The 22,720-nt window shown below is 37.7% G+C and overlaps 4 protein-coding genes across 11 annotated transcripts; all 4 read left to right on the top strand.

Moving 5' to 3' along the window:
- Positions 189-9,561, top strand: LOC18778504 (probable disease resistance protein At4g27220). 6 transcript variants are annotated; one of them, XM_020561487.1, is made up of 7 exons: positions 189-752; positions 911-1,095; positions 1,190-1,255; positions 5,450-5,520; positions 5,821-8,773; positions 9,100-9,134; positions 9,226-9,561. In XM_020561487.1, the coding sequence occupies exons 4-7, from the start codon at positions 5,514-5,516 to the stop codon at positions 9,318-9,320; spliced, it is 3,090 nt and encodes a 1,029-aa protein (XP_020417076.1). In that variant the 5' UTR covers positions 189-752; positions 911-1,095; positions 1,190-1,255; positions 5,450-5,513; the 3' UTR covers positions 9,321-9,561. The 6 variants fall into 6 exon arrangements, with proteins under 6 accessions (XP_020417076.1, XP_020417079.1, XP_020417078.1 ...); XM_020561490.1 differs by adding an exon at positions 5,184-5,289 and having other exon boundaries at positions 189-1,095; positions 1,197-1,255; XM_020561489.1 differs by adding an exon at positions 5,184-5,289 and having other exon boundaries at positions 189-1,095.
- LOC109948470 lies at positions 11,311-14,007 on the top strand. 2 transcript variants are annotated; one of them, XM_020561494.1, is made up of 5 exons: positions 11,311-12,101; positions 12,644-12,726; positions 12,806-12,838; positions 13,802-13,836; positions 13,933-14,007. In XM_020561494.1, the coding sequence occupies exons 1-5, from the start codon at positions 11,812-11,814 to the stop codon at positions 13,939-13,941; spliced, it is 450 nt and encodes a 149-aa protein (XP_020417083.1). In that variant the 5' UTR covers positions 11,311-11,811; the 3' UTR covers positions 13,942-14,007. The 2 variants fall into 2 exon arrangements, with proteins under 2 accessions (XP_020417083.1, XP_020417082.1); XM_020561493.1 differs by lacking the exons at positions 13,802-13,836; positions 13,933-14,007 and having other exon boundaries at positions 12,644-13,328.
- On the top strand, positions 15,229-17,929 carry LOC18778729 (transmembrane protein 184C). Its single transcript, XM_007211656.2, has 5 exons — positions 15,229-15,442; positions 16,010-16,307; positions 16,401-16,523; positions 16,696-16,986; positions 17,506-17,929. Exons 2-5 carry the CDS (start codon positions 16,044-16,046, stop codon positions 17,713-17,715), a joined length of 888 nt encoding a protein of 295 aa, XP_007211718.1. The 5' UTR covers positions 15,229-15,442; positions 16,010-16,043; the 3' UTR covers positions 17,716-17,929.
- LOC18779878 (probable ADP-ribosylation factor GTPase-activating protein AGD5) lies at positions 18,655-22,720 on the top strand. 2 transcript variants are annotated; one of them, XM_020563158.1, is made up of 11 exons: positions 18,655-19,004; positions 19,992-20,050; positions 20,255-20,345; positions 20,540-20,594; positions 20,705-20,795; positions 20,900-21,095; positions 21,239-21,461; positions 21,615-21,781; positions 21,912-22,145; positions 22,233-22,291; positions 22,409-22,720. In XM_020563158.1, the coding sequence occupies exons 1-11, from the start codon at positions 18,954-18,956 to the stop codon at positions 22,566-22,568; spliced, it is 1,386 nt and encodes a 461-aa protein (XP_020418747.1). In that variant the 5' UTR covers positions 18,655-18,953; the 3' UTR covers positions 22,569-22,720. The 2 variants fall into 2 exon arrangements, with proteins under 2 accessions (XP_020418747.1, XP_020418746.1); XM_020563157.1 differs by having other exon boundaries at positions 21,612-21,781.

Here is a 22,720-nt window from a genome sequence, read left to right as displayed (position 1 = left end):
AATTGTGACTGCACACACAACTACTCCACAACCACAGCTCACACCTATTTTATATTTATAACAATTAATGATATAGTGATAGGACGAACAGGCAAGGTCGTGATCGTTTATTTTCAAAGAAATAGAGAGAAGAAGGTGATAATTAATATTTAAAGACTATACTTGGCACACAAGAATTTCCGAATTACATCAAAATGTAAAAACCTTTGCAAGTCTACAACTAAGATACAAAGATTCACGCCTGGAGTAGAAAACAAATTTACACATGAAATGAAGACCATTAATTTTCTCTTCAAATTTATACGAAGTCGAAGATGGTGCAGTGCAGGTTTAGACAGTATCTCCTTACGGATCCGATGTTCACATGCAGGGTTGACTGACAGCATTGGTGGGAATCTCTGCAGCATCATTCTACGAAACCCATCACGTGGAAAGCCAAATAAATTTACAAATTTATGTTCAATCGTCATCATTATTTTTTGTTTATCCATCGCCGCGGCCGACATCTTTGTCTAAAATTTCGACCAACTGTCAATATGGTCTTACTTACAATTTGTTGGGGAAAGCAAGGCATGGCAAACTCTCTTCAGTTGAACTTAGGAACCTGAAAGTCGATGGATCTGTTCAATCATATTTTCCTTATTCTTATCCAAGAGTTTTAGATTGAGATATGTTTGGCACATTTCGATTGCATAAAAAGTGAAAGAGGTAGCCTATGTATTGTTTGGGAGCGTCGTTTGAAGGGCGTAGAGGTTCTTCTTTTTCTCCTTTAACTCTTAGCAAATTATTTTTATTTTAGATTATTTGATAAGTGGCTATAGTTTTCATGGCTGCTTTAATTTTGGTGGGTAATATTATATTATACTGTTCACACACGGGACCTTCCCTATTCGTCTTCTTCCTTCTTCAGAAAACCCAAATTCGTGGGTACTATTCATCACTCTAGAAGTCCAATTTCGAAAGCTCAAATCAGAAAACTTCCTTCATCAAAGTTGTTCATATGCTCGAGTGTCTATCACATATCAAAATGAGCATCATCAGACCGGTCTAGCTACCTCAAACCGGCTATGACATTTCTGTGTTCATCCATGAAATGTGAGTTTTTTGCAGCTCAAGTGAAATTAAAGATAGTTATAAGGACTATATTGCAAATAAAGATTTTTAGTAATATGTTTGAATGTTGGACTAGGAATCAGTTTCCCAGTTTGAGCTCAAAGGCGCAAAAGGCAAGTCAAGCTTAAACTTTGGATTCCAGGTAAAGGGACTTACTCTCAGACTTGTATTTTTTTTTTTTTTGTATGTATGACAAAGTATATACTATTGTGTGGAAAAGTTGCACTGTTTATGATTGCCATATATGCTTGATTTTATGGATGCTTGGCTTTGGATTTCTAAAGTTTGGAGGATTCTTGCCTACGGGCAGTAACCTTGATGACCTAAGGGTGAAAGGGGCATAGCGTATTGCCTAGGTTTCAATCTCCTAAACTTCTCAAGGGGTTATAGGGACCGACTAGTGCTGAATTCCATGTGGCTGTCAGTCTAGATGTACGAGGTAGAGCAAGTAAATGAACAATCTTGCTACCATTTCAGATGAGTCGGATATAATTAAGAATATGGTAGGTGGGTAGTTGGCCCATATGGATTGGTAGTCAGATAGGCAGATACAAGAGCTTCGGAAAAATGTTTGTGAAAGTGCTTGAGCGTGCCAATTGGTTTGGATCTACTATAAATGGATACGATTTGTGTTGTGTATACTCTTTCATTGTTTTCTATATCTGGCAAATCATACTATATTATTTTTAATTACTTATTTTCAAACGTGGACGGGAGGGCGCCCCCCCTCTTCCCCCCCTCCTCCTCCTCCCCTCTGCATGGCTAATGAACATTATAATGCTCACCCTTACTTTCCTTTATTCCTCTTCTCTTATCATGTAGGACATTATCTGTAGTGACCCCACTCAGCTGCCTTCTTCCCTTTGTTTCTTTTCTCTTACCATGTAGGACAATTTTTCTTCCAATGATCTTTTAGCCCACAATCAAAATAATTGTCTTTTGCCCTAAATTTTGACATTCTTGATTGCTTTTTTTGCCCTCGCGCGCTTAATTGAAAAGCCCCTCTCTCCAGTCTTTGCCATAAGACCTTCATCTTGATAGCTCTCTCCAGAATGTTGAGCTATCAGTGGTGCATCAAAATGTCTTGAACCAGTTGCTCAAAATTCAGAGTACTTTTGCAAAACATTAGTGTCATTAGGAAGTTCTTATAGGATTGAGGCAATGATGTAAACAACATCATTGCCTTATCCTTTGTGATATATACCACATCCATTCTCTTTAAGTATGCAATACACCTATTAAAGGTGCTAAAATGCTTCATCATGTTTCCTGCCTCCTTAATATGAAGATTTAGGAGCTCTTCGTTCAAGAAGAGTTTGTTTGACAGTGACTTCCCTACAAACATATGTTCGAGCTTTTCCCATATCTGTTTCGCGATGCCTTCCATCGCGTTGAACAACACCTCATTTGCGATGTAGTTCTCAATGGCCCCTAGCTAACTTGTCAAGCGAGTTCCACTCCTCGTCTGTCGTTGAGATTCTACTGTGCTATGTCATGGTTTCCAACTTATTTTCCTTGCCTGCCAAGACAACATTGAGATTCTACTGTGTTATGACATGCTTCATCTGTCTTTGCCAAAACGTGAAGTTCTCCTTGCTGGTGAACAACTTCAACTCAATCTTCATGCTAGCCGTATGTGGTTGCTTCGGCTTTATATCTTCAACCTTCTTGTTGTTTGCCATCTCCAACACACAAATGCTCTTCTAATTGTAAGAGCACTTGGGCATAAACTAACACCCATTGCTAACCATAGCTTTGATACCACTTGTTATGTGTTAAACACTTCAAGACCTTGTTATCGATGGACTATACTTCGAGCACACACACAAACCACAAAGAAGAAAAAAATGCACACACTCAAAACGAAAGCAAACAAACTCAAGAATTTATAGAAGTTCGGTGTTGTGCCTACATCTTTTTTGGTGATTGCCTCAAAAAATTTCACTAGTAATAAGAATACCTTTGGTTTACAAGAAACCTCATTTCACTCTTAAGAACCCTAGATCTTAATTTCTCACACACAATGCTTAAACCCATTTTTGATGCCATTGTGAACCCTCTCACAAACCCTAACTCCTAAAAGGCCTATTTATACTCATAGGCTTTTAATTACAAGCATACAAGGAATAGGAAACCTAAAATACCCTATTAAAATAGAAAATCCATAATAAAACAAGATGGACCTGCACAAGTCACACGGCTGCCGCTCGAGTGCGCCTTGCATCCACTTGAGCGCATGGGTCTGCTCGAGCCTACGTTCTGCCGCTCGAGCAGCAGTCGGTCTGTAAAGTTCCTACAACACCTTACTGACATGATTCTTTCATTCCTTCGCATCTTTAGGCGAGCCAACTTCAACAAGTGGGTATTGGGTAGGTGGTAAATCAAGTTTTTCTGTACTGCAATTAATGAAACAATATATGAGATTCACTTTCAGATTTTCTATTGGTATCCAAAATAACTAGACTTAGTACATCTATAAAATTCTGACCCAAAAAAAAAGGTACATCTATAAAATGAATTTGAAACAAGTTTATGCGAGAAGTTAATTGAAATCTAATCTTTGCATATATAGATTGTAATAGATCCAAATGGACCATGACAAAATTTTATGTGACATATTGACCAGTTCTACTTAGTTAGGATTTTTGGTTACTTACCTATTTGTCTAGTCTTATTATAATTGAGATTTATTTCTTATTGTAATTCACATTTATTTTCTATTGTAATTTAGATTTATTTCTTATTTTACTTAGGATTGTACTTCCTTAATACGTCCATATTGGAGAAGAATACATATCTGAATGTTTGCCCTACTTTGTTTGACATGGTATCATAGCTCAGGTTCTCTTGTGACTTGTGCTTGCATTCTTCTTGCAATTTACGTGGTCTTCTCTGTAGAGGGAGAGGGGGGGAGGGGGGAAGGGGGAGTGAAAATGATATGTTTATATTTCCCATGAAGATAATGCCTATTTCTTGGGTCTGACGACCCCTTTTCTTCAATGGGAGAGGGAAAATGAAGAGAAGTTTCCGATGACTTAGGAGGAATTCCCTTTTGTCATTGTCGATGTTGTTACTGTGTTTCGATCCGTCTCTACAACATAAACAACTCTAACCTTAAACACTACCTATTTCTTGTTGCCGCCGTCTACCTTACTACTACCGACATTGGCGTCATCCCGCCATTCATCACTATGCCGAATGTTGATGCCTTTATTTCTTCACATGCTTCTGGTTTTACTTCACCTACTGCTTCTCCTACCTCTATTGTGATGGTTCACACTGAATCGTCCACCAACCTACCCTTAGGATTCAAATTGAATGGATCCAACCATGTGATTTGAGCTTCAATGATCGAACTCTATGCTACTTCACAAGGAAAATTAGGTTACCTAATTGGTGACTCTTATGCCCCAAATTCCAAAGATCCACAATTTGGAAAGTGGAAAATTGATTATGCTACTATGAAAAGTTGGATGGTACGCACTATGAAACCTAGTTTGTTAAATATGTTTCATACTTACCTATTGCTGTGCTCATAGGGTTTTCGCATTCTGCCTTACCTACTATAATGCTTATAGGGTTTTTGTGTTCTACCTTATCTACTGCTCTGCTCATAAGATTTATGTGTTATGCTATGTGCGCTGTTTGTTATGGTTTGCTGCGAACTTTGATTTGGTTTGTCAGTTGCTTTCACTCATGATTTACGATGTCGAGTATGGGTCTATGACTAACTTGTCAAGTTGGGCATGAGAACATCTTTGCGCCAACTTGAGGGAGAGTGGTGATGAGTCCTTACGTGGTTAGGATTATAGTTCCTTACTATGTTAGGATTTTTGGTTACTTACCTATTTGTCTAGTCCTATAATTCAGAATGATTTCCTATTTTATATAGGGTTGTACTTCCTTATAAATACCCCCATATTAAAAAAGAATACATATATGAATATTTTCCCCACTTAGTTTGACAACATAAAGATTAATGAATGAAAAAACATGTTTTAGTTATAGAATGTACCAAACGTAGCCTAGACTATGCAATATTGTTAAACCTCCAAATCTCTAATGCGCAGAAACAATTAATGTTGGTGAAAGACCCAAGAGATGTCCAAACAACTCATGTGGTGGAGAATCCCAACATCTTTTATGCATGATACTATCAACATAGCGGGGGTTGAGGTCCGAAGTAAAAATTGTAGTTTCTTCTGTTTTCTTTTTTTCATGCTTTACTATTGCCTTGATAATTTTGTTTGTTTCGGTCTGTGCTTTTTAAAATATACTTGACTATTATTATTATTATTATTTCTGTATAAGGATCTCACTGGTCTCTAAACTACAGGAGACGGGAACCTGAAATTGGAATTTACATGTGAAAGAGTGACTGATCAAAACGAATAATAGCAATGGCAGGTATATATTGATTACATTTTTGTTCTCAACAGTAAATATGGATTTTTTTTTTTCCCGAAGTCTTCTCTTCTACTGAGGCAACACTGAGAAAAATAATGAAAGAGAAAAAGAAAATAAACAAAAGTTGGTTTCTATCTCAACAATTTTTTTATGCAGGAGCAAAATGAAAATGATCATATAATTCTCTCTTGCAATATTACAATATACATGTTAACTTATACCATGCATGATACTAGCTCTCATCATCTAATCCTCTCTTTAATTTTTTTCTTTCATTTGTCTCCCATTTTTTGCCCGTAGCAGAGTTTGTGGAGCTTGTTGCCTCTCTCATTGGTTGTCTGCAGAATTCAACCTGTTTAGGCACTCCCCTTGAAGAGAAATATAAATATTTTGCAAAACGCAAAGAATATCTAGAGACTTTAAAAAAAGGCATGGCCCTTTTGAAAAGCCGAAGATGTGAAGTAGAGAGCGAATCTGAGGAGAAGGTGGTGAGCAAGCCTTACAAAATCTCCGACTGGTTAGAAAGGTCAAATGACTTCATAACTGAAACTAATGAGTTGAATTTTGAGGACACAATAAGTGGGAATTGGTGTGGTTTCCCAAACTATTATCGTTCACAGTATAAAGCTGGGAAATCCATCCTCGGCAGAATTGAAAAGGTAAATTTACTGAAAGAGGAGGGCACATATTTGTTTAATGTGGAAGAAGACTTTGTGGTGGGATATATACAGAAGAACACAAAAGAACTGGTGGGCAAGACAGCAAGTGCTTTTGAGAAAATTATGAAGTGCGTTTCAGAAAAGGAGGTTGGAATCATATGTGTTTATGGGATGTCTGGTTCGGGAAAGACTGAAGTTTTAAAGGAAGTCAATAACCAAATATTGAAACAGTACAAAAGTTGTACCTCAGAAGATGGCAGAGATGGAAATATCACAGCCCAATTTGAGAAAGTTATTTGGGTGACTGTAGAGAATGTTGGACCACCTGAGGCAGCCATTGCTGCCCTGCAGAAGGGCATCCAAAAGGAATTACAACTTGACGACCACAGTGCTGGGAACAGAGCAGACAAGTTGGACAGTGCGTTGAGGCAGAGAAGATTTCTGATCGTTTTGGATGATATGCGGAAGGAGTTGTCTCTCGAGCATATTGGGATTCCATGGCAAACAAACAATGGCTCCAAGGTTATAATCGTTTCAAAATCACGTCCAGTGTGCAGGGGCATCACATTTGATAGAGAGGTCGAAATCGAACTTGTATCAGACGAAGAAGCACTCAAGTTGTTCGAGGTTGAAGCTGGCATTGGATTTTCTGCACTAAGGGAAGATACTCGAGCGGCCGCGGTAAACATGGTACGTGAGTGTGATGGTCTGCCCGTGGCGATTGCTGGTCTGGCTCAAACCTTGAAAGAAATAATGAAATTGGATCCTAGCGATGTCGATGTCGATGTCGATGCAGAATGGAATGGAGCATTTTATAAGTTGAGAAATTCTAGTGTTCTCTTGGAAAAAAAGAATAGGAAGGCATTTGCCCGCCTGTTAAATAGCTACTCTATGTTGAAGCAAGAAGCTCAGCAGTGCTTCCTGTACTGTGCATTATACCCACCTGGTCATTGCATTGAAAAGAAAGAGTTAGTGGAGCACTGGTTTTGGGAAGGTTTACTGAGTAGCAGAGAAAGAATTAAGGGGCAGCTGATAGAAGATACGACATATGCAAGAGAGATACTGGATGAGATCAAAGGAGCTTACCTTCTGGAAGCAGTTAGTGAAGGTGGAAAAGAATGCATCAAGATGCGCAACTTAGTTAGGCATATGGCAATCCATCTGACCAAAACAATCCCCGATTATGATCAGTTTCTCATCGAAGCCGGGGTGAAGCTTACCGACTGCCCGCTGATAGGGAGGAACTTGTCTAAAGTAGAGAGAGCCTCATTGATGAAAAGTCAGTTTAAAGCACTTACAAAAAAACCCAAGTTTTACAAGCTATCCACGTTACTTCTGCAGCACAACCCCATCTCTCACTTTGATGACGATTTCTTCCGTAATATGCCTAACCTCAAAGTTCTTAACCTTTCTCATACCAATATCTCTACCCTTCCAAAGTCAGCCTCTTCTTACTTGACAAAACTAAGGGCACTCCTCTTGCGCGGTTGTTGCAACTTAACATCTCTGCCTTCTTTAGCAAACTCTGAGGAACTACTTGTTCTGGACCTTTCTGATACTCCCATAACAGAATTACCTGATGGCATGAAGAAACTAACCAAGCTTATTCGCCTCGACCTGTCCTGTACCAATGTGGGAGAATTTCAAGCTGAATTAGTGCGTGAGTTAAAAAATCTGGAAGAACTCTTCTTGATAACCAATGACTCTGCAGGTTCTCTGTGGGGATCAGAGAAAGGAGCAAGTAGTTTGTGGGGATCAGAGAAAGCAGCTAGTTGTATTCAGGAGCTGGGAGCCCTTCAGCATTTAGCTATTCTTCATATCAACTTCCTAGATGCAAAAGCCTTCAACACATATGTGGATTCGAAGGATCATTCTCTATCCAAATTCAAATTCTCCGTGGGTGGTTCTTGGGATAAAACAAAGTTACCTGAAAACAGCATAGTTTTCATCAAAAGTGACTTTCTTGTGAGTGGAAAACCAGTGTCACTCCCAGAAGACACCTCTGAGCTGCATGTAATGAGCAACAAGGATCTATATTGGTTGCCTATTAGTGGTCGACGTTGTCTAGACAGCCTGAAGGTCATAGATATATCTGGCTGCGAAAGTTTGGTCTATTTATTCGAGAGGAACGTGTCACACAACCTTCCAAACCTCGAAAAAATTTCGGTTAAAAATTGTCAGAAGATGGAGGCCTTGATATCAAAAGAAGACCCTTTGCCATTCGCACCTTGTTTGAATAAATTAAAGGTCATCCATATCTCAGACTGTGAAAATTTGGGCTACTTATTCAGGATTGGAATGGATTCTTGTCAGTATACCTCTGGTCAAAAAAAGATTTACTCAACCTGCTTCCCAAACCTCCAAGAGGTATTCATTACACGACGCTGGAGGATGAAAGTGGATAAAGAGTCAAAAGAACCCAATCCTGCTGTTCATCCAAGACCAACGGACCTTGTGTTGGTTGATCCACTTGAATTGAAGAAATATTATGATTTTGAAAAGAAGGATAATCCTCAGGAACACATTTGGTACTTTCCTGATCTAAAGATGCAGATCATAACTTCTCTTCCTGAAGAACTGCTACCTCGGCCACGGTTAGTATGCCACGAACTATTAAACCTTGTTCATCATACATGTTCGAATTCGTGTCTTTTTCTGCCATGCAAACAACAGTTTGCAGGCAATGAGGATTAATCTGTCCTCAAGTATGCTATATGCCTAACCAGAGGGTTGGATAACATGGCATTTTACTTTGTCTTTGAAGGCATTTGTCTTTCAAAGTGGCAATAGGTTTATTTTAGAAGAGTTTGAAGCAATTTGGTAAAACAAAATGCAAACTGAGTTTGTTCCCCTTATATTAATTGGAAGTTATTAACTCCCAACTTTTATTTTCATGAAAATATCATACGGGCTCATTCAGTAGCAGCAATCAGATTAAAAGGAGTCGGAGCACTGGTATGTCCTCCTTCAGCAATTAATTTTTCACATAATTCTTATGAGGATTAGTTCTTCATTGTTTGATAACGTTCGGTTTTTGCTATTGCAGACTCTATAGAGAAGCTAGCAGGCAGTACAGATCGTACGCTTTTATTAAGCAATCTTCTAAACTCTATTTTATTTCTTTCTCGTGTTCATGATTGATTCAACTCCACCAGATTGACATGTTAGCTTCGGTTTATTTTGTTCCTTGTTAGCCAGACTATACAATTGCGAGGAAAACGTGTAGTGATTAGACCTGCCAATGGATCAGATTTTGATCCTAATTCGATCCAAATCCGGTGTAATTAATAGGAGATGAATTGTACTTCTCAATCCGATAATCCGATTACAACTCGAATCTGGTAATCCAATTATAAATAAATATGGATATGGATTATAGTTTATTTGATCCGATAATAATCTGATCCGACTTAGTATGAAGTATAATTTAGTTTTTATATGCTTTATATTAATATTTTATATGTGTAAATGAGTAATTTTAGTTTGATATACTCTAAAAGAACACTTAAAACAAATTTTTATGAGTAAAAGAAACCCTAGCCGCTCTCACTCTCTAAGTTCCAAAGGAAAAACTCAATAGAAAGGGAGGAGGAAGAAGCGTCATTTTCCCTCCTCCCTTATCATCTTTTCCTTCATTTTTCTTTTGGGTGAGTGAATAAGTTCACTTTGGCCTTTTGAATAAGAAGCCCCTTGTGGTGATTTCTTTTGAGCCATGCTCAGTTTGAAATTCCCCATCACATCTTTTGGGCTAATTTCTCTTCTTCTCTAAATTCAATTCTACCTCGCATTTGAAGGAGTTTGATGCAATCTACCTGATTGGTTTTTGCCATGTTTTTTCGATTGGCATTGTTGTTCACTATTATGCGTAGTTGGATCACTGGAAACCTTGTTCCCAATATTCATAAGAGGTTTTGTATCTGCTTAAGGTTAGATGCGGTGGTGTGGTGGACGGCGGCGCTTCTTTAGGTGGTGGAGGTAGGGTTCATTTAGGCTTATGTGTTATTTTAGGGTTTGTGGGCTTTGTCTGAGGTTTAACTTAATTGTAGTGGTGTGGGCTAGTAGTTGTTGGCGTGTCTGCTTTTTTAGCATGTTAGTTTTGTTGCCCTCTTGGGCTTGGTGATTTGGATGTCTTGTTGATATCTAACTGTATGTACGAAAGTTTTCTAATGAAGTTGTTATTTTATCATAACTAGCCCCTTGACACATGCTCACGCATGTGCCAATTGGTTTTCTTTTTCTTTTTTATTTTTATTTTTAGAATTAAGAAAAAATAACAGAGTAGTTATGTTCCATAAAAGTAGGACCTATTATCTTATTTTGTTTTTAATTTTAATTTTTTTAATATTAAAAAATATGAATTTACCATATTATCCTCATTTAATTAATCATTTCAATTCTTAATGTTTGAATTAACAAAGGGCATTTTCTGGTATTTTGAATGTTTCACCATTCTCTGCCTTTTGCTTTATATATATAGATAATAAATTAATTTTTATGATAAATATCAAAATTTGATATAAAAAAGTAGCTAAACCAATTCCACTAGCAAGAATAAAAGTACCAAGTACCTTAAAAGGTGCATTTGTTGTGCGAAACTGAATTCTGGGAATAAAGTGCATTTGTTGTGCGAAACTGAATTCTGGGAATAAAGTGAGACCAAATGGGAAATCCCGTCATAAGATAATGATATCTGCAGAATCAATGAAAGCTATAACTGAGTGGAACATACAAAACTAGGAAACTGATGCTTCTTGCACTGTCTTCTCAAACCTCACCAAATTGAACCTGCCTTCAAAGTAGTACTATGAAAAAGGAAAGAAAATATCAAATTAATGACAAGTTTAGGTGAACATAGATGCCAAAATTCCTAAAGGACCTAACTAGCTAGCTGAGAGGCTAGTGGTTTGCTCATATTAGAATAAATTTACATCAAAAGCTAGATTTATTCATACCTGGCCTTTTACAGGCTCGTGGTAGTTCCAGAAAACATAAGTCTCTATCACGTCCAGTCCCCCTTAGATTTCTTAATCATTTCCGGCCACACCCGCATTGTACCCCCAACAAGCACAATCCCACATTGTCATTATAATGCATCCTCTGATAGCCTTTTCAAAGAGAGAGAAAGAGATAGACAGACAGAGGCAGTGGTTGGGCTGCATTATCTATCCAAATTCAAATTCTGGGTGCGGGGTTCTTGTGATGAAACAGAGTTACCCAAAAACAGCATAGTTTTCAGCAAAACTGACTTCCCTGTGAAAGGAAACCCAGTCATACTCCCAGTCCCAGAGGAGACCTCTGAGCTGCATGTAATGAGCAACAAGGGTCTACTTTGGTTGCCGAGTTATCGTCTAGATAGCCTGAAGAAGGTCATCAAAATTTCTGGCTGCGAAAGTTCAGTCTATTTATTCCAGAGTGGCGCCGAGTACAATCTTCCAAACCTCCACACAATTTTAGTTGAAAACTGTCAGAGGATGCAGGCGTTGATAGAGTCCAAAGGGCACAGTGACAATGTAGCCGACTTTAAGGTTCAACCTCGTTCGGAGAAGCTAAAGGTCATCCGTATCTCTGACTGTGAAAATTTGGTCTACTTATTCAAGACCAAGATGCTGCCATATACTTATTCAAGACCAAGATGCTGCCATACTTCCCAAAACTCGAAGAGATCTCCATCAGCCGGCGAAGCCAGAGCAAGCAAGTGGAAGAAGAGTCAAACTCAGAAGAGCCCGTCTCTGATGCTTCTCTTGCTATTCATGATCCAAGGTTAGAAAAACAGGAGTTGGATGAGTTGGTGTGGGTTGATCCACTTGAATTGAACACGACAAAGTACAAGGGAGAAAAGACGGTTACTCCTGATGGGCAAATCATTTGGAGCTTTCTAAAACTAAATATGGAGATCAAGTATTGTCTGCAACCCAAGCCAAGGTTAGTGTGCCTGTGCTGTGCCACAAAACGATTAAACCTTGTATTTTGCTTTAAATTTTATAAAAATATCATTTGTCATTTTGACAGTGACTTTATATGCTTATCACAGCATGTATAGTTTTTAGATTATAAGATAGATGGTTGTTTTACAATTCCACTTACACTCATTGGAATAACTAAACTTTGAGTTTTCTATTTTTCATGAAAATATCATTTGGGGGGCTCATTCAGTGTCCCCAAAACGATGAAAAGGAATAGCAGCTTTTGGTACGTCCTTTGTTCCACAAACAACTCTTTTACAAAATTCTCATGAGGACTATTTTCTTCTTCTCCTTTTCTACCTCTTCCCAAGGCTGAAGTGCTTATTGGCTTTCATGGCATTTACTTTTTCTGTTTACCCTTGAACTCACAAGGGGAGAGTTTTTTTGTTTATACCTTTTCTGACAAGTATATTTTGTGATGTATAGCACTGCTCTAAATGATTATATGCGCATTTTAAATGTTGTCACTGACCATTAGCATTCTGTTTTTGGTGTTTGCAGGGTCAAGAAGAACAATTCTAGTACCTTAGCAAAGCTACATTTACATGTTTCTGTCTACAATCCAAGCATTGTTTCCATCCATGGTGGCATTACTCTTCTGTATATCTTAAATATCATTCAGTTAAACCACTTCACTCTAAACTCATTAACTAACTGTTGCAGGTCCTTTCTCAAGAACCGTATCTAGTACAAATCGTAAGCTTTCCATAATTCCCAATATACTCTCTAATTCCCCAGCAGTTAAATCATGTTCTATCATGTTGTTAATTTCCTGCAGTGTTGATCAGTTGCCTCCTACCTCATTTTGAATTAATGGAATTTATTCTTCTGCACCTTATAAAGTTCACTAGCAGTGGCACTTGTATAAAATCAGATCTTATTCACTAGCAGTCGCACGTTAGTGCAAGTGCAAAATATACATGGAGGAGATAACGCACGCAGAGCTCAAGCTTTTTGGAAGCATATTTGTTAAAGTGGTGAAAAATGAAGCAGTTTGCTTCCTCGGTTGAGTGCTTTCCACTTTCCGCTATGCTTGGATTCGACCGTTAATTATTTTGTGCAAAGTTGAAGTTTGGGGCCTTCATTTGGAATAAAAGCTAGAAGTATTTTTACTTGAATCAATTGAGCCTTAACCAAACTAGTTTGTAAAGTTACTTGGGCTTCACGTTCTTAGAGAATACTATGAGTTTTTTAAATAAAAAAATAAAGGAAAAAACAATTACAAGGAAAAACCACAAGGGCAACTCTTTATTCTATGAGTTGTTGCAAATTACAATTGTCGAATAAGAAACGAAAAAACATGAGAAACTAGTAATTATAAGAGATTTGAAAGATAAGAACAGTGTCACGTGTGATAATCCTTCTAATACTACTTAATATAATGATAATGTTATCTTTATTACATTTTTGTTACCACTTCTATAAACATGAGCCTCATTATGCATGCACATTTCACCTCTATTAAAGAGACGATCAATAATGTCATTTCGAATAACAGCATTTATAAAATAATCCCAAAATCCACATCATTGGCTTATCTGAGTTTTGAAGCAATTTGGTAAAACAAAATGCAAATCTGAGTTTGTTCCCCTTATATTATTTGGAAGTTATTAACTCTGAACTTTTATTTTCATGAAAATATCATACGGGATCATTCAGTAGCAGCAATCAGAATAAAAGGAGTCGGAGCAGTGGTATGTCCTTCCTCTGGCACTCAATTTTTCACATAATTGTTATGAGGATTATTTCTTCTTCTCCGTTTGATAACGTTCTATTTTCGGTGTTTGCAGACTCTATAGAGACGCTAGCAGCAGGAACAGGCGGTACACTTTTATTAAGCGATGTCTGAACTCTGTTTTCTTTCTTTCTCAGGATTCATGACTGATCAACTCCACGAGATTGAACTGGAATTTCTTACATGTTAACTTTGGTGTATTTTGTTCCTTGTTAGCCAGACTTTCAAAATGATAGGAAAAAATGTAGTGATATCAGTTTGTATACTTTTCATATTTGCTGGAGGGTCCTATGTGTGAGAGTACGAAGAAATATTTCCATATTGAAAATGGCTAAACAGCTTCACTTCACCCAATAATGCACTTCTTATAATGTAGGACATTTCTTCAAATTCTCACAGCATACACTACCCAATTCATATTATATGAAGGATGAGATCATTTGCATTTGAAATGATCGTTGCAGGGCCACTTTTAGCTGTTGATTTTGTAATTAATCCCCTTCCTTCCGTTTTTTGATACAGATAATAAGGAGCTTTTGGAACCAACTACTCAACCTTCAGCTGCTGACAATAGTACTAATAGCATTCTACAGAATGTCGGCAACACGGTCCACGGGTTACTAGTTACCCCTAACTTACATAGGGTTCTATTGGTGCACAAATTTACTGCAACCATCTGGTCCAGACAGAGCGGAAGTCAAAATGCTGCAGAGGCAATTCCTCAGGTAACCAAATAATTAGTGTTACTTTTTTTCTTTTCTATAGAGAGTTTGTTCTTTATATAGTGTTTCTGATGATGCAGTTCATTAGATGTGCAGGTCCAGGATCAAGAGGAAAATGCTATTGAGCCCAGCATTGGCATCCCAGTGCACGACTAAACCTACTCTCTTTCTTCTACCTTCCTTTGAGTTCCAAAATAAACTACTTTATCTACCTACCCTTTCACTTAATATTATTTGTCGTTGTAATAATACAGGGCTCAAGACAGTCCTTGCTCGACCACTTGATCCATATTTATATTTGTAATGTAACTTCTTTTTTTCATTATCCTTTCTTTTGTGACAAGCATGGCAATAAAATCTCCTCAGAAAGAGCTATATATATGTATATGCTCTGGCTGGACCATGACATAGTTGTTTACAATTGATGGACCATGTTGCCCAAAATCTCCAATTATTTTCAACTTTTGCGGTTTGATGATGGTGATTTATGTTAGCAAATGGAAATTGTCACATTCTTAACAAGGTTTTTATTTTTATTTTCTAAAACTGCTAATCTGGTTTTCCATCAAACTTTCTCTAAAGGGTAAAAACGGGTTTTAAGGTGTTAAAAATAACCCAGAACCAGAAAATAACAGCAGCAGCCAGCAGGGCCAGGCCCTGTCTGCGAGTAAATGAATGCCAAAATTGAGAGGGGTTGGTGGGCTTGTGGTAAATGAGGACTGATATGTACGAGCACTCACTCAAAGACCCTCAAGACAAGACTGAAACAATTTGATTCTTCACTCAAATTCAATCACAAAAGGGTATCTTGGATTTATTGGACCGCTCGATTGCTCCGATTCGGTGAGTTTCTTCTCTGTATCCAACACGTTTTTCATTTTAGAAAACAGACGTTGCTTTGATTAAGTTTTGATTGATTGCCTTACATTTGTACTTACTGGTAGCTGAAATTCATCTTTCCTCTGCGTCTGATCAATTTTGGGTTTTCTGGTTTACTCGTAATAATCCTGAATAGTGGAACAAATTGTGATGTCTTGATTTCAATATCTGATCTTTATTGCAATTTCCTCAAAAACCAATTGCAAAGGTGAAAACTTTGGAGTGAAAGTTTTGACAACATCAGGCAATATCCTAAATTTAAGAACTTTGAAACATCTTACAAAGTTAGGTTCACCTTTTAAAAAGACCACATTGCAAGAAGATATCAAATAAGCGTGTGACCTTTTAGTGCTCACAGAATGCAATATGAAAATTGCAGATGCCCTTTAGAGTTGTTGCTTCTGTAAATGTTTACTTGGTGATGGCATATGCTTGAATAATGAATCAGTTGGGATATGGATGGCTGTTTAGTACCCTCCATATTGAACTTAACATGTAGAATCTGAAGATCATGTAATATTCTTTCGGCAGATTCCAACCTTGGGCTCCATCTCACTGCTGAATAATGGATTTAAGTACAATGGATCGGGGCCAATTGACGCTGCTAGGATCTGCAGCTTGTGTGATGCTTACAATGCATTTCTCAGTCCAGTTACTGTCACAACATCTCTTTTACTGGAAGAACCCAAAGGAGCAGAAGGCTATAATAATTATTATTCTTATGGCTCCAATATATGCAGTTGACTCATTTGTGGGCTTATTGGATATTCAGGGAAGCAAAACTTTTTTCATGTTTTTGGACTCTATTAAGGAGTGTTATGAGGCTCTGGTGAGTACCTCCAATTTCTTTATGGCAGTTGTCCTTTTCAAGTGTCTCTTATGGCTTGCCAGAATCTCTAACTTCTCATGTTCCTACTTCCAGGTGATTGCTAAGTTCTTGGCTCTAATGTATAGTTACCTGAAGATATCCATAAGCAAGAATATAGTGCCAGATGAAATCAAAGGAAGAGAAATTCACCACTCGTTTCCTATGACTCTTTTTCAGGTGCGGGATAGTTTTATGCTCTTTCAGTTTCCAATGCAATGGACATGTTGGCTCTGAATACTGACACTGATTTTGGAATATAAGCTTATCTTTCTAGTTGAAAAGCATAATTTATTGAATATGTTGAATCTATCATATATTAACAGATACAATGTGGCTTAACAAACTGCAGCCTCACACCGTTCGGCTAAACCACCATACCCTGAAGCTACTCAAATATTGGACTTGGCAATTTGTCATCATACGCCCAGTTTGTTCTGTCTTGATGATAACACTCCAAGCACTTGGACTCTACCCCAGTTGGTTGAGCTGGACATTCACTATCATTCTAAATGTTTCAGTTTCATTAGCGTTATACTCTCTAGTGGTGTTTTACCATGTGTTTGCAAAGGAATTGGCACCACATTCCCCCCTTGCAAAGTTCCTGTGCATCAAGGGAATAGTCTTCTTCTGCTTTTGGCAGGTACAATTTCTCGACCTCTTCAGTTCTTTTGCATGCCTGATTTATATATGCAGCCTTAAAGAAAATGCAGTCAAGGATATATAACATAAGCAAATCCACAAAAACACCAAGGACAAGGATATGAAACCCCTCTATAGAATCTCCTAGTTATTGGTATTATCTGAGTTGCTGGTTGTTGTCTTCTGAACTCGAAAATAATTTAACTTGTTTTGAACTGCTCACCTCATTTGACCGAATTACAATTTAAGAGCGATTTGCTGCAACTTAGGGAGTGTTTGGTATAATATTCTCTGTTTTTAGACTTGGAAGCAAAGACATTTAAGAAAGTGGGAGTTGGTTTGTAACTGAACCACCATTGACTTAATCAGCTGGTTCTATTGGAAACTGGTTTCTGGTCAAAAATTTGATCACTAGCAAGAGTACCAAGAGATTCCTTTTGCTGTTTTCTTTTCGTATTTATTTATTTTGAAGTGCCATTTATTACTTGTTAACAAATAAGACTTCTTGAACCATTTGCAGGGAGTGGTGATTGACGTATTAGCTGCTGTAGGCGTCATTCGATCTCATCATTTCTGGTTAGATGTGGAGCACATTGAGGAAGCTATTCAGAATGTCTTGATATGTCTGGAGATGGTGGTGTTTTCTGTTCTCCAGCAATATGCATACCATGTTGCACCTTACAGCGGAGACGTAGAATCAAAGATGAAATTAAACAAGAAGAGGGAGTGATTTGAATAGTTTTCATATAAACTATATACAAGAGCGTGATTTCTTTTTTAAGTTTTAGTAAAATGTATCACCTCTCAACAATAATATTACGTGTGTTTGGACCAACTTTGAACTACTTTGAACTATCTTCCTTAAAAGATGAGGTGTTCAATTGGGTCATGTATTTCATACAAATTTTTTTTTTCAGGATAATTTATTCTATTTCCTCTGTTTAGTTGGTTAGTTAGTAATGACAATAATGTTCGTAATTGATGATATGAAAAAAAACATGTTAATGTTGTTGGTTCAACCAAACCAGCATTACCAAAATCACAGCAGATTAGCAAAAATCTAAGCTATGGGATGACCAATGGATTGGATTAAAAAAAACACGTAAACAGGGGGTGGGGGGGGGATTGGGGGAGAGAGAGAGAGAGAGAGAGTGAGGGTCCAATGATCAATGACCAAACCAAATTAATATCCCAATCATCAATCATCAATTATCAACCAGAGCTAGCAAGCCAGAGAGGAGATCCTACAATACAAGGCAGTAATTTTAGCATCTCATGCCTTTCTTGCTTATGAAAACCATAACCTTGCTCATTGCATGTCCCAAAAAATACTTTGGTTGGGGATTAAGTAAAACATATTTAGCATGTTAATATATGTATATGTATATATGTATGTGCGTATTATGGTAGCCTAAAGGAGATGTCACATGTACAAGATTCCATTTCCTGAATGATTACAAAAAGTTGGGGGCATTTTCAAGGTAGAATTCACACTCAAGCGGCAGATTGTAATTGTATTTTTATCTGAAGCGAGCGGCAGATAGAGATTGGACAATTAATTGAACACTTTTTTTTTGGGTCGGGACTAAATGGACTAAATATATGTTTGGTTGTTTGGTTGTTTGGTTGTTTGGTTGTTTGGTCAGGTAAACCAAACAGTAGACTGGAGATGACACCAAAAAGAGAAAAAACAGAGGACGGCGCCGTCAAAGGCCAACACGCGTGACGGGCCCTTAGAAGAAAATAAAAAAGGAGCCAAAAAACCAGAATACGAAACCTTGGCTTGCCCATCGACATACGTGACGCGTGTGCCATGCCAGCCTCCAAAGTCTAAACACAACAACAAAGCAGAGAGCGAAGAAAGATACCCACTTCTCATTTTCAGAATCACAACACAAAGACCGACCCTTTTTTCTTTTTGAAAGAGAGAGAAAGAGAAAGAGCTGTTTGGTTTGGATTGCCAGAAACATGAACCAGAAGGCAAACGTTTCTAAAGAGCTTAATGCCAGACACAGAAAGGTCTCTCTCCTTCTCTTCATTTTACTTATACAATCTCAAAGTTCTATTCTTTTCTCTGTTACATGGTTGAAAGATTTGGTTTTTTTCTTTTCTTTTCTTGTTTCGTGGGGATGAAATTTTTGGCTTTGTTGTTGGTTGAGTTTGAAGCTGAGCATGATTAAGTGTTTTGGGCTGATGGGTTGGCCTCAAACTCAAACATATGTCAGTTATTAACTAGCTCGCAAACTTATGGTTTCATGACAATCTTTTTGGGGTTTGCTTGTACCTGGAACACTGTAATTGGATTCCATGTGCTTTAGTGATTCATGACCGTTATCAATGTTTCTTTGAGCTAACTGGGTTTTTTTTCAAGATGCTAATTGGGTCTTCAGCAAGACGGTTCGTTACATCTTGTTCTACTTTAGCAGTGTTCGAAAATTCCGCCTAGGCGGCCGCCTAGAGCCTGGGCCCGCCTAGGAGGCCTGGGCGGGTCTTTTTTTTCAATTTTTTTATTTATTTATATTTTTTGATTCTGGTGCACCTTATAAACAGAATTGGTTATCTGACACTGCCTATGTTGTTCGTCTTATGTTGCATTCAGTTATTTCACTGAAATAATTGAAAATTCAGCCGTAATCAGTTCATGATCATATAGTATCTACAAGTATAATTGAACTGTTGATGGTGCAAGAGTGGTTTAGTGAAGGTCCACAATGAGTTGTCACTTGGTCGGGAGATAGTGATAACAATAGTTTATTTCTGCATGTAGCACACAAACACAGCTGTCCATTACATTAGATGTTTCTTTTTTTTTTAAATTGTTTTTAATCAAAGTATTTAAGTTTCTAAGCATGTTTAGAACGCTTTTTTTGCTTAAAGCTGATTAGCTGAGCCAGACTGGGTGTTAATTTTCTCCTTGTAAATATTTGTGTTTTCTAACTAGCATTTGAACCAGTTTCACAATTACCTCTGATTTTTTTTGGTCTCATCTGGTTTCCTTGTATGTAGATATTGGAGGGTCTTCTTAAACAACCAGGGAACAGAGAATGTGCAGACTGCAAAACCAAGTGCGTATCTTGGAACGATGTAGATAGTAATTTTTATTTTGCTAAAACAGAAACAACAGAATAGTTTTTATTCAATAGCAAGGATTAAGGGGAAGATACAAAGTAATGAAAACTTTTTAGATTTTAATGCTGTACTTTGGTGGAGGTTAATTTTATCGTTGTCATCTTATATGGATGGTTAACTTGTAATGGTGTTTTGCGCAGAGCTCCACGATGGGCTAGTGTGAATCTTGGGATCTTCATATGCATGCAATGTTCGGGGATCCACAGGAGTCTTGGGGTACATATATCAAAGGTGGCAAATCTTTTTGCCTATTTATTTTGCAGCCAATTTCGTGTTTTTTGTATACATCGAAGTGCTATTTATATTTTGTTCTTTAACTCTTGGCCATAGGCACATGAACCCGTGCAATTAGAGGTTCATTCTTTTTTCCCCTTGCTATTCTGTATAAGTTTTGCATTGTTTCAAGGATTTTGATGTTGATGCAGGTGAGATCTGCCACATTGGACACATGGCTTCCAGAGCAGGTTGCATTTATCCAATGTAAGTACAATGTCATATGACTGGTTTCGTTTCATTCTGCTGGGAGTCAAGTATAAAACCATGATACGATAAGAGTACTGAAATTTATTTTGGTTCATTGTTGCTGCTAGCTATGGGAAACGAGAAATCAAATAGTTTTTGGGAAGCAGAGTTGCCTCCTAATTATGACAGAGTTGGAATTGAAAATTTCATTCGTGCAAAGTAGGTTTGTTTATTATTGGTTACGATTATTGGTATTTGTATGATGCAGTACTAGTAGTTCATATTTTGGGCTTAGGTGTTTGGGTGCTTATGTTATCCATTAGGTATGAACACAAGAAGTGGGTTCCTAGGGATGGAAAAGCAAAATCACCTCCAAGGGTGAGTGAAGAGAAGAATTCCGTTTATAGAGCGAGACCTGAAACTAGTAGTCAGCATGGCCATGTGAAAGAGACGGAACGATTTTTTGAAAAGCAGAAAGGTGCTCATCCACCCAGTGCAAGTAACAGGGCACCTCAGCAGGTAAATGTTGTATTGTTTGTTTTCCCTCTCAAATCAATGGACAACTGATGCATATCATGCTGCCTCTTGTTTTGGTATGTCTTGGTTCCTTTTTTCTTCCGTATCTCTGTGTATGCAAGTAAGCTTATGATCTTGATGGACAGGTCAGTCATGATCCAAAACAACACCAACTTGAGCAAAAATCAAAACCAGAAGCAGCCTTGAAAGCTGAACCTGCAGCAAGTCAACCACCTAGTGCTGCTACGGTTTCCCTACCAGTTAAAGTGGATTATGCTACTCATCTGTTCAATTTGCTCTCTGTGGAAGAATCTAGAGGAAATGACTATGTGACATCTGCCAATAAGAATACATTGACTGGTCTCCATGGTATGTTTGTTTTATTTAATATCATTAGAACAACTGTTGCTTCATCATATTGCTTTCCCACCCAGGACAAAAAAAATTCAAGTCAATAACATCTTATAAATTTGGGTTTAGCATTACCATTGATTGACCTTGAACCTCCTTAACGTGCAGCAGATGAAACAAAATTGACTGAAGAGAAAAGTAAAAAATCAGAATCATCTGAAAGCAAGATTCAGCCAAAATATGGTTATGGTATTGAGGATTTATTTATAGATTCAACCCCAGTCACTCAACCCTTTTCAATGAAACCCCAGAATGACGTTATGAACTTACTTGAGAAGGTATAAGTTTCAAAATCTGTTTAGCATGCCATAAGTAGCTGTTGATGTAATGCTGGTAGAACACGATCTATGAATACTTAAGATATAGGTTTATGTTTCTCTCACAAATTTAATATTGGATTTTGGTCAGTCCAGTACGGCTTCTCCATTCTCCATGCATCAACAGCAACTTGCAGTTCTATCTCAACAACAGTCGTCACTCATGGCAGTTGCAGCGAAATCTAGCACACCCCATTCAATTCCTGCAAACCTACAACCTGGATCCCATGCTATCCACTTGCCAACTCAAAATGGGCAAAGCATTGGCCGCCAAGTTCCTGGAAACCTGATGCCTGCTCATCCTCCTCCACAACATTATACTCAGGTTGTGCTTATGAAAAAGCTTACAACTAGATTTTTCCATTTCATGTTCCATCTCTTATATTTTTTGTCATTTTATTTTTCTGTACAGATTGGAAACGGCAGTCCTACACACCCGGTAGGGAATGCAGTTCCTTTCCCAACATCAAGGTACACATTATAGATCAATGGATTCCAAATCATACAAATTGAGTGTTGATAGACCTGGTTGAGAAATATTCCAATTGCGTGAGAATTTTTTATTTTTATTTTTCTGAAAATATGCAGCATGTATGCGACAAGGCCAGTAACTTCAGTGAATGGTGTCACAAACCTTAGAGCTACCGGATTTTCAACAGCGTCACCGATATCTTCCATCCCTCCCACTAAGTCAGGAAGGGATTTTGATTTCTCATCATTAACTCAAGGATTGTTTACTAAACGATGAGCAATTGCTCATTTTAACCGCAGCAATACCTAGTTGGTTCCTTCCTGAGATGGTGACTTCAATTGTATCAGCACCTGTGTATTTCTGAAGTTTAATGCATCATTGAAAGAGATTAATAATACTTCAAAGCAAGGCAAAAAATTTCCTTTTAA

The sequence above is a fragment of the Prunus persica genome, chromosome G4 (genome assembly GCF_000346465.2).
Source record: "Prunus persica cultivar Lovell chromosome G4, Prunus_persica_NCBIv2, whole genome shotgun sequence".
NCBI classification, from domain to species: Eukaryota; Viridiplantae; Streptophyta; class Magnoliopsida; order Rosales; family Rosaceae; genus Prunus; species Prunus persica.
This window is presented reverse-complemented; position numbering and strand designations above follow the sequence as displayed.